The 12,240-nt window shown below is 37.2% G+C and overlaps 2 protein-coding genes across 2 annotated transcripts; one reads left to right on the top strand and one right to left on the bottom strand.

The window, feature by feature from the left end:
• Positions 1–407: 407 nt before the first annotated feature.
• Positions 408–3,707, top strand: PCOAH_00002270 (Uncharacterized protein; the record flags this gene model as incomplete). Its single annotated transcript, XM_020057044.1, has 4 exons — positions 408–1,199; positions 1,373–2,027; positions 2,106–2,266; positions 3,429–3,707. 4 exons carry the CDS (start codon positions 408–410, stop codon positions 3,705–3,707), a joined length of 1,887 nt encoding a protein of 628 aa, XP_019912618.1.
• Positions 3,708–4,542: 835 nt separating this feature from the next.
• Positions 4,543–9,986, bottom strand: PCOAH_00002260 (SICA antigen; the record flags this gene model as incomplete). Its single annotated transcript, XM_020057043.1, has 5 exons — positions 4,543–5,052; positions 5,660–7,161; positions 7,313–8,096; positions 9,058–9,762; positions 9,906–9,986. The coding sequence occupies 5 exons, from the start codon at positions 9,984–9,986 to the stop codon at positions 4,543–4,545; spliced, it is 3,582 nt and encodes a 1,193-aa protein (XP_019912615.1).
• Positions 9,987–12,240: the final 2,254 nt, after the last annotated feature.

Below are 12,240 nucleotides of genomic sequence, written 5' to 3'. Positions count from 1 at the left end.
ATGTATGCATCATTATTTAAAAGGAAAGAAGGAAGGAAAAAAAAGTAACGAAAGCAAAAACTTCCATAAAAAAGAAAAAAAAGTAAAAACTTCCAAAAAAAAAGAAAAGAAAGTAAGAAATTCCATAAAAAGGAAAAAAAAGTAAAAACTTCCAAAAAAAAGGAAGAAAGAAAAAAAGTTGCATAAAAACTTCCATATTTTACATAATCATAAAACAAATATATATATATATATATATGTACATTAATATGCCAACACACATGAACACATGCTGCCTGCATATATTTAAGGAAACACATTTCTAACATATATATAAAATTCCACATTCCACATTCCATATATATACAACAAAGAAGCAATGTACATATAAACAAACAACTACCCGAACAATGACACCCCATGACAATATGGAAGATCCTTCAGAAGAATTACCCTCACAAGTAATATACGCTGCCTTCGGAAGGAAGGAGGGGGAATGTCAGGAAGGTCGTGGGAGTAAGGACTGTAAGAAGGATGTAATAGAAGGTGTAGGAGGGGCATTAGGTGTGTGGAACAGGGATTTATGGCTGCATGATAGGGAATTGGCCACTGCAATTGTGAGAAGCTACTATTCCGCACGCATAGTGCAAGCACAATCAGAGGGTTATTATAAACCTTGTCATTTCTTTTATTATTGGCTAGGTGATAGAATAAGGGGGAATCTAAACAGGAACCCACCAGTTAGTACACTCATGAATTCAATTTACAGTAAACTGAAGAATTTCCCATGTGGGAGTGAGTGCAAGAGGGAGTGTACACACTTGTACAAGGATAATGATAGCTGGGAAATTTTCACCAAGGGAAAAAAAGTATTCGATTATTATTATGACTATGACTACTTACAAAGACATTCTGAGAATGAAGCATGCTCCCGTATTTCGAATTATGACCAATACCGGGAGGTAGCTCAAACAGCATATACACAGTTATGTAATTATTGTAAGACTAATAGCAATGACTATTGTAGAGATTTCGAAGGGAAATATATGCAGGGGGGGAAGTGCAAGAATACGGAATTGCCAAAATTAGAGTGTTCCTCATCGTCTCAATTAGAGCCTGAAGACGAGGAAGATGATGATGAATCATGCTCAGGGGACAAAGCTCCTTGTCCATCAAAACCAACAAAGGCACCAAAAAAAGCAACCACTATCCAACTAACGGTAATAATAAAAAAAAAAAAAAAACCACCAATCACAACCACCACCTACATATATATAACTATATATATATAAGTGCATATATATGTACATATACATATATGTATATGTATATATATATAACTTCCCCCTAACACACAACCCCCTCCTCACACGATCCTAAACAATATTTGTAGAAAGCACATTTGGAAAGATTGAACTCATATTTGCAGTATTATAAAAAGTTTAAGGACAGTAAGGGTTATTGCAACTATTCTTGCTTCCCCAGAGTAAAAATAAGGGACGCAATCAAAACATATTTCGAAGAGCAGAAATATGCAACGGTAGTTGCAAATGCATTATGTTATGTTTCTACAAAAATAGGGATGGAGAAGGAACCTCGCGACCCATTCTGCAACTTCCTCTATTATTGGTTAGGGCATTTATTATATAAAAAATTAACAAATTCTACTATTTCATTTTCCACTGTTATAGAAGCAATTAAAAAAGAATTAAATAAAATTCCTCAGAATCATAAATGTGAATTGCAATTTAGTAACCTCAGCGAAGCCAACGACTTCACCACTCTCAACTATAAACAAATAGTCTATGAATATTTCATAGACCGCGCTAAGATAGAACAAAATTTTAGTAGGGCAGCTCCCAAACCTGCTTCTACACCTTCCTGCACTAAAAAATATAAAGCTCACTTAGAAAACATTACTAAAGCATGTTCCACTGTAACTTCGTACTGCAAGGGGGATGGTAAAACAAAGGATCCTTCATACTGTAATGAATTCGATACAAACTATAAAAGTTTCTGTGAAGAGGAAGGAATGTCAAAATTGCAATGTACTGAGGTGTCTGCAGAGGAGGAAGGGGAGGAAGGAGGGGATGACCCCCTCCTTCCTTCCCCTTCTTCTCTTGAAGCAGTTAAGGAACTAACTGATGACCAAACTACGGGGTGTACTGAAGAGTTGAGTGGGGAGGCGACCACCCTTGGAAACAACACCTCCACTACTACCGCTATTTCTTCCATATTGGGAGTAGCAGGAGTTGGAGTACCTGCTATTGCTGCCTTTCTATATAAGGTAAATTTAAAAAAAAAAAAAAAAAGAAAAAGAAAAAGAAAAAGAAAAAAAGAAATTTTTTTTTTTTGCATATATATATGTAAGTATATATACGTATATGTGTCTACATATATGTACACACACATACATATATATATATATATGCATTCCCTGCTCTTCGTTTTTTTCAGTATGATCTTTTACCTTTCTCGATAAGGAACAGTTTTGGAGGGGAAAAGAGAAGCACTGGAAGAAAAAAAAGGAGTGCAATAGAACGAAGGTTTAATATGGAAAGAGGGGAACATGATTCTTGTACTGCAGATGATTCTTCCACATTTGATTCGGGAACAGAATATTCTATTGCATACACTACATCATCATCCACCTAGATGAAGGAACACAACATCTTCTTAGATGATCGCCACCTAAATAAGAAAGAATATCTAAATGAATGAGCACCCAGATGGAAGAACGAAGAGCGAATATAATAAAAGGAAAAATAGTTCATTCTCAAAAGAGGATTGAATAGGGCCAATATACTTAACCCCTCTTTTACTGTACTAAAATTTCTATAACGATTTTTTTGTGTTCATCCACAACATTATGTGCAAAACATATCATAATTATTATTATGTGCAACAACATTATAATTATTTATGTGAGCATACGCACACTAAAATAATATAATTCGCTCACACTAAAATAAAATAATGCGCATACACACACTAAAAATACAATAATACACACTAAAATAAAATGTGAACCTACACTAAAATAATAATACCCCACCCTACCACCTAACAACCCACCCACCACCCTAAACCCTAAACCATCCGACAACCTTCCACCTACCACCTCTAACAACCTTCTTTCCTTCCTCCACCTTAGATCATGCTCCCTTCTAACACCCCTAACAACCTTCCTTCGACCTATCATCATCACCTAACAAACTTCCTTAGACCCATCCTTTTCCTTCCTCCCTCCTTAGACCCTTCCTTCAACCTATCACCTAACAACCTTCCTTCCTCCTTGGGCCCCTTTCCTTTCCTTCCTTAGATCACCTCCTTCCTTCCTCCTTAGACCCTTTCCTTTCTTTCCTTCCTCCTCCTTAGACATTCCTTCCTTCACTCCCACTCCTTCAACATCCCTTCCTTCACTCCTTTTCCTTCTTCCTTCCGTTCAGTATAAACCCTGGTATTCTTGGTTTGGTAACAACACTTCTGGAAATGGAAGAGGAAGGAGCAACACAAGAAAGAGAAGGTCCAGCACACATAACTTTCGTTCGTCCACAGAAGACACCTTAACAACATATTCCACAGAAAATTCAACAATAGGTCCCACAGAAAGTTCTACAATAGATGGAATAGTACCTTCTACTCCATACACAAGACAGCCTAACAGGGGAGGAAAAACAAATAATAGTACGGCGGGTCGCGGGATGGTAGGTTATCAAAACATGTAATGTAACACATTTCGGAATGTATCACCATTATAATGTAACACTCATTTGGAATGTTGAATGAGTGTTTACCCCCTCCCTCAAAAGGGAGACGCATAAATAACACCGTGAACACAACTTATATGAAGTGTGCAAAGAAGCTAAATGGCACTTTTCATTTTTTTCCCTTTCTTTCACTTTTTTCCTTTTTTCCTTTTTTTCCTTCCTTCTCTTCTTCATATTTCGTTACTATTTTTCTTCCTTCCATGTGTTTGTTTAAATAACAACTTGAAATAAGTTACTCCCAAAAAGGAGCGCGATAAGAAGAAAAAAAAAAAGAAAAAAGTTGTTGAAAATTTTGAAAAAATATTTATTTCAAGAAACAAAAAAAAAATTTTTGAAGTTAAAAAATTTTTGTATCAAAATGAATAAGCATTTTTTTTAATTCTTCCATAAAAAAAAATTTTACCAAACAAGTCAAACTAAAGTGGGGAAGAAATTTTTTTTTTTTTTTTCCCGGCTCATATTGATTACACATGAACGTGTATACTTTCATGCAATACAAAAAAAAAAAAAAGAAAAAGAAAAATATATTGACTACACCCTAAACACTAAACCCTAAGCCTGAACTTGGAACCTGTTCCTCAGAAACATTAACCATAGAAATATCTTGCCTAGGAACATCTTCCTCAGAAGCAAAGTCTTCCTTCCCTAAACCTGGAATCTGAACTTGGAGCCTGTTCCCTAAGAACATCTTTCGTAGGAACAAAGTCTTCCTCCCTAAATCCGGAATCCGATCATAGAATCTGTTCATTAGGAACACCTTCCTTAAGAACATCTTCCTTAGGAATACCTTCCATTAGGAAGAAAGTCTTCCTTCCCTAAACCAGAAATCTGAACATTGGACCTGTTCCTTAGAAGCACCTTCCTTTGGAACAAAGTCTTCTTCCCTAAACCCGGAATCAGAACTTGGAACCTCTTCCTTAGGAACTTCTACCAGAAAAACTTGTTCCTCAGGAACATTTTCTTCTTTCATAAGTTCAGATCCCATAAATTCTTGAACCAAAATTTCAAAAAAGTCCTCCTTCGTCGAATGTAGATCTTCCCTTTGACATTCGTCTAAGATTTCTAAATGAATATCAATAATCATGCGTCTACGTACACCACTACGACCAGCCCTACCACCACCTCGTTTTTTCCTCTTTTTTCTAGGCGTCGATCGAGGTTTGCGTTCCCTTATTAAAGTATATGCATGTGGACCATCTGGCTGGTCGTCCGCATTAGCAAGGAGTTGTTCCTGTAAACTTGGACCAAGTGCTTTAGGAGCTTTTCTATAACGTTTTCTTGTCTTACGAAGTATTCCAAAGTACTACAAAAAAAAAAAAAAAAAAAAAAAAGGAAAAAAAATGTTTCTTTAATAGGGGCGTGAAATATTTGTTCACACGCAACTGTAATTACTACTTCAAAACCCAAGTGTAAAATAATACACACCCTAAAATGCGAACTCCTAAATACACACCCCATAAAATGTGAAATCCTACATACGCACCCCTAAAATGTGTAATCCTACACACACACATCCCTAAAATGCGAAATCCTACACATACACTTCCCTAAAATACGAAATCCTACACACACTCAGTGATTCATTTACCTTAATTCTTTTTTTCTTTTTTTTTTTTCTTTTTCATTCTCTTTCTTCCTTCCAACCCCCTCAACAATTAAGTAGCAGGCCATGTTGTTGTTCTTACACTCTGAAGCCCGGAAACTTAAACCCTCCTTTTATTTTCTTCTTCTTTTTTTTTCTTTCTTCTTTTTTTATTCTTCTTCCTTTTCTTCTTTTCTTTCCTTCCTTTTCTTTCTTTCTTTCTTTCTTTCTTTCTTTCCCTTTCCGTCCTTTTCTTTCTTCCTTTCTCCTTAACTTCTTTAACCCTTCCTTTTTTTCTTCTTTTTTTTTTATTTCTTTTTTTTCTTACCTTCCAAAGGAGATAACTTATAGCAGAAGTACCAATGAAAACAGGAATGGTAGGAAGGGATGGGGTAAGGAGGTAGGAAAGGTCGTCCATCTTGCTAACAAATGGAACAGCTGTAGGGGGCGATACTCCTGTTGTTCCTGTTGCTATTGTTGATGTTGGTAAGGATGATGGTGTTAAGGTTGTTGTTCCTCCTATTCCTTGGGATGGTGTGTCCACCTGGGGATCTTTTACATCTACCTTTGGACCCTTTTGGTCTACAACAGGAAACTTCTGACTCGTTTGATGAATAGTATGACTGGTGTTAGTTGGATCTTGACTATCAGCATCTTGTGCAGAACCACCTCCACCAACAGGAGCAGAACTAACAGCTCCCGGGGCACCTACCCCACCTAAACTGTTTGCACCACCACCTGGAGTACCAGGGTTTGAAGAACCAGGAGGTTGAATATGACCAGTAGATGGCGTTACAACCTGAGTTTCGCCTGAAGGAACAGCAGTAGTGTCAGCTACCTGAGTACCTGCCTGACCAACAGGACCGGTAGACACACTGGCCTCAAGGTGTTCATTATCAGGAGGAGGAGCGGATGATTCTGCTGGAATATTATTAGAACCTTCAGAGCAAGAATCAAGAAAATTAAGATCTAAGTCTGCACCCTCCTCAGCTTCCTGTTTATCACAATCTACAGTTGGAGACTTACCTGTTTTCTTTGGTGCTGGTGTACTTGGTGGTGGGGGTGGAGGTTGGACTGCTTGTGATTGTTGTTGTTGTTGTTGTTCAGTAACTACTTGTTGAACAACTTCTATTATACCCTCCATTTCTACTTCTTCCTCCTTTATTCCTCCATCAACCTTCTCAACCAGGTGCTCCAATTCTTCCAAGTTTACATTATTTACCATTGTGTCTTTCCCTCCCTGATCACTCCGTTGAAATACTTTGTTCTTCTCAGGAACTGTTGAATACCTTATTTTACTCTGATCGCACCACCCTCTAGTATTTAGTGTTCCTAATTTTTCCCTCACAGTACTTTTGCTTAATAAGGTTGATATTTCATACACCATATCAGTTTTCCCTCTATAAAGATCGGAAACTTTACTATAATCACAATCCATATATTCTTTCTCATTTTTCCACTGCTCATTCAATGCATCAACACCTTTGAACACATATTCCATAACTTTCCTAGGTGCACACACTGTTCCCATGTGCATCATCCATATTTTCAATAGGTCACATAATGGGATATACTTCCTCTGACATGCAGGATTATCATTGTGTTGCTTATGCTCATTCCGCTTATCCGTTGCCATCATTACATTTTTTAACATAATTTTACAGAACTCCCCATGTTCCGCCGCCTTGAAGCCATGTTCGTCACTATCACTCTCGCATATAGCACTATTCACACTGTATATTGCCCAGTTATATTTGACAGGCTCATAGTCCTTATAATCATCCTCAGTAGGTTGATTAAAAAATCTTGTGAACCATTCCATAATAGTAACTGCAAAAGAGGGACGGAGGAGTGAATGTATCGTGCACAGATATGTGTCCTATATGCTTCGAATATTTCATATCCAAAAGAAAAAATACTTAAGCAGTATAGGACATGTGCACGCACCGTTCACACTAGGTACAATACAATGATTGTTTACATTCTTCTTCGTCATCCAGTCCATCATTCTCCTTCCCGTGGCATCCGTCTAGTTTCCTCTTCTTTTCCCTCTGTTCATGAATTTTTTCTAACATTTTCTTCATAGCATCCTTTCCCCAGGTTACATTGTCATCTGCTATGTCCAGCTTCTCCCCTGGGGAGGGTATTATTCCTAAGTTCCCTATGGTTTCTGACCTCTCCTTTTTTTCTGTCTCCTTTGGACAAGCTTTCTGTCCCTGTCCCTTTATTGTGTGCAGTGCGCTTCCCCCTTTTTCCACTTTTCGTATCCATTTTTTCCCCGCATTATCCCTCTCATAGTCATTTATCCATTTATCTAATTGTTCCCATATTAGTTTTCCACCTACTCCTACACTTTCACTATCTATTTCGTCACATATTCTACTTCTATCCTTAAATTTCTCTTCCTTCCTTTTATCTTCCATACTAATCTTAACTACTGGAGCCACTTTACCTAACCTACAATGCATTCCTAACATTCGCATCATGGTCACCCTCCCTACCAAACATCTTAAATAATTCTGCAATTTTCTCTCCTTTGCCTTTTTCTCCCGCTGCCTGGGTACCCAACGCCACCCCTTCCCCGCAGTCCAATCTTGCTTTAACCCATCTATCCAGAGGGATATTCTTATTAACATTTTGCATAGCTCTTTACTTATGATGTCTCCCTCCAATATTTGTTTATTACTCCTGCCTGTCCTGGCACACATTCCTTTTTCATCATCTGCATCCTGCTCTATATTATCCATCATATCATTAAATACGGTCTGAAAATCACCCCATATGAGGTTCTATAAAGTAAATTATCGTAAGTACACATATATATACGTGCCATATATAGTTTTTCTTCCCTATCGACCTCATTTACTCCTTAGAACCCTTTCCTTCCAACCCTAAAATCCCTTTCTTTCATTCCTTAGACCCTTCCTCCTTAGACCCCATTTCCTTCCACCCTACCACCCCTAACAACCCACCTAACAACTCACCTAACAACTCACCTAACAACTCACCTAACAACCCACCTACCACTTAACAACCCACCTACCACTTAACAACCCACCTACTACTTAACAACCCACCTACCACCTAACAACTCACCTAACAACTCACCTAACAACCCACCTACCACTTAACAACCCACCTACCACTTAACAACCCACCTACCACTTAACAACCCACCTACTACTTAACAACCCACCTACCACCTAACAACTCACCTAACAACTCACCTAACAACCCACCTACCACTTAACAACCCACCTACCACTTAACAACCCACCTACCACTTAACAACCCACCTACTACTTAACAACCCACCTACCACCTAACAACCCACCTACCACTTAACAACCCACCTACCACTTAACAACCCACCTACCACTTAACAACCCACCTACCACTTAACAACCCACCTACCACCTAACAACCCACCTACCACTTAACAACCCACTTACCACTTAACAACCCACTTACCACTTAACAACCCACTTACCACCCCTAAAAACCACCTACCACCTAACAACCCAACTAACATGCCTTTCTTTCACTCTAACAACCCACCTAACAACCATTCCTTCCCCCTCCTAAGACTCTTCCTTCCACCCCTAACAATCTTCCTTCCTTCCTAACCTGCATAGTAAAGTCCTCCTTCCATTATATATAGATTTTTTCGTATATTATTATTATTACGTAACGACTCCCCCTCAAACATTTAAAGTGTTCATTTACCTCAAAGTTGTCCAACTCTGTGCCTGTCCCTTTTGCCATGATCCATAGATGTAATAATTTGGTTAAGAATTGATATGGTCTTGTTTTGGGGGTGATGGAAGTGGTACCGACGGTGACGGGGACTGGATTTGGTACCGTTGCTACTGCTTCTGTTGATTCATGTGCTCCTGATACAGTATTCTTCTTTCCTTTGTCTGCATTACACAAACTCCTGGGGAGCATGCTATGTATTTTTTGTAACATTCCCCTTTCTCCATTTATCTTATCATTTATTAGACTGTGAATACTTATACGATTCACAAACGGAATTTGAATTCTATCATATCTGCATTTATTGCATTTTTGCTCTTTGGTAAGTTCCTTGTACAATGTGCACATTACTTCTTCTACGCTTTCCATAATTTGTTGGGCCCTACAATATTTCCTCCAGTATACACTGAACCATACTTGCTTTATAGCACATTGAATATATTCCTTTATTTTCACATCGACGGAACTACCGTCATGTCCACTGTTCATCTTTTCTTTCATTTTCCAAGAATTCGCTACAATAAATGCGCACCATGTTTTTTCTTGTGCTGTTGCGTTTTCCCCATTTATTTGAAGGTTCTGGCATCCGTTAGTTCCAATTCCACCATCATCATCATCACTTACATCCTTAATGAAGTCATCAATCCACTCCCTAATTTTCGGTAATAACTTTGCCTGCAAATTAAAAGAACGTAGGAATATGTATTCCCTGCATAATACATAGTTTAATATTATTCATAGAAACGGGAAGTGAGCACAGTTCTACGTTGTGGTTAACACCCACGTGTAGCACATTATCTCTTAGCACAGTAACATACCTCCCTTGTTTCCTTATCATTATAACTTCTTTCACTCCCCCATTGTTCCTTTAATTTATCGAAATCTCCGATTGTTCCCATTGTGAATTTTCTAATTACATTTGTCCTGCAGGAACAGGAAATAATACTCCATCGATCTTCATATAAAACTTTCTGTTGTAGGCTGCATTAATGCGTCTACTGATGTAGTAACATATGAACTGTGCCTAGAGATTTTTCTCATTTTACTATTCGCTGAGATCAACAACGAATGTTCGTCTCCTTTTTTTTTTTTCTTTTTTTCTTTTTTTTTTTTTTCCTATCATCCATTTCCACAGAAATCTAATGTGCATATATTATTTATATTCCCTTCGTTGTACGATTTATTTCTTTTTTCCTTCCTTCATCTTTATTCATTCTTTAAAAGGAACATTATTGTACATTCATTCTATGCATTCCTTCGGTCGTCATGCAGCACATTATTCTATTCCTTATAACACATTATTCATTCCACTTTTTTTTTTATTCTGTTTTTTTATACAACTTTTACACTTAAGCGCTTAACACAATGCTTCTTTTTTTTTCCACCGTGGGAGGCAATGTTCCTTTATAAGGCATTTTGCCCTCTCACAAATTTAGTGTAAGTTGTTATTCGCAGAACAAAATTTACTAAAAAATCAGAAATTTGACTGAAAACAAATTATCGTCATAGGATAAAAGAATATTACTGAGCACAAAATTTTCCAAACATATAATTCTTTCATAAGAATTATCCACAACACATAATCAATGAATTGTAAGAAGGAAAGAATTTTCGTGGAGCTATAGGGAACAAAAGTGTCGCCGTAATGGAATTTCACCCGCAATATGGGGAAAATTTTTTTGCTCAAGTTGAATTTATATGCACCACTGTATAAATACTCTCCTGTATATCCCTAAATTTACATATTTTCCCGAACAAATATAAAAATAAAGAAATAAAAAAAAAAAGGAAAAAATAGCAGAATTTCCTATCCTATTATTTCCCCAGTATTTATCCATATATGTTGTGTAGAACTCATATCTGTTTAACATGAATTATTCCAAATATTAATTCCCCTTTTTTTTCCTTCCTCTTCCCCTTTGTTCTATTTAACTTCCCTCTACGCATAGTAAAAAGAACTGTTAAAATAAGTAAATTACCACATAAGAAGAGTGTTAAGCACAAGGGGCCAAAAAAATAATTACCCATAAAAAATTTCTTAAATAGGAGGATTTGTGAATAATAAAATTTTTTAGAAAAAGTGATGCAGATGAATTTACCATGAGTAATTGCCAAAAAGATGTTCGATTGCACAAGAATTACACCATACTTCGCCCTGCGTGCTGATATGTATATAAACTGGCTTTGAACCACCATGGACCACTATGGACCACCATGGACCACTATGGATCAATATGGACCATTTTATGAACCATTTTATGAACCAGTATGAACCATTTCATGAACCATCTTATGGACCATTATGAACCCACATTTTATGAACCATTTTATGAAACAATATGAACCACAATGAACCATTATGAAGCATTTCATGCACCACCTTATGGACCATTATGAACCATTATGAACTACTACAATGGACCATTATAAATTTGTGCTGTGTACTGCTCATTCTTTGTGCTGTACACACGCATGTAGAATATGCTGGTAAAATGGACCGTTACGTGGTCATCTTCCCCTTTATATATATATACTGTATCTACATTGTTATAATTATATAGTCTTCATTCATGGTGGTTATATCTATCTTCATGGAATAAGCGACCCAATTTCGTCTTTCCCCCTTCTTACCAACTTCCTTTATATGAATAACTATAAAATGGGGGAAGGAGTGCTCTCTTTCTATACCATGAATTCCAATTAACATATTCTATAAACCGATCTTTTTGCATTATACATATGTATCATTGCTCGGGAAGCTGGTCTTATGTATTATTTATAACACTGTAAAAACAGGAAGGTTCTTCATTCGGTTGCATGATGGTTATATGAAGTTCATCATGGTCATATAAAAATGGTGGTTCCCAATGTCATTTGGGGGGGGAGGCTTCTATGAATATATGATATATGTGGACTGATTGCGTCCATATGGGACCACTTATATGTGTACACAAGGGGGGAACCCTTATTTATATATATGTGTGTAGACACCATTCCAAATAATAAATGGTCTTACCATAGTCGTAGTTGGGAAGGGGTATGGGAACCCCTTATGGTAGGGAAACATATGCGCCCCTTTTCCAATCCCCTCCATTCCCGTTCCACTCTTTTATAACCAAAAAAATTCCATCCTTATTCCCATTACCCAATCCC

The sequence above is a fragment of the Plasmodium coatneyi genome, chromosome 2 (genome assembly GCF_001680005.1).
Source record: "Plasmodium coatneyi strain Hackeri chromosome 2, complete sequence".
NCBI lineage: Eukaryota > Apicomplexa > Aconoidasida > Haemosporida > Plasmodiidae > Plasmodium > Plasmodium coatneyi.
Note: the sequence above shows the minus strand (reverse complement) of the source record. Positions and strands in the feature narration are given on the sequence as shown.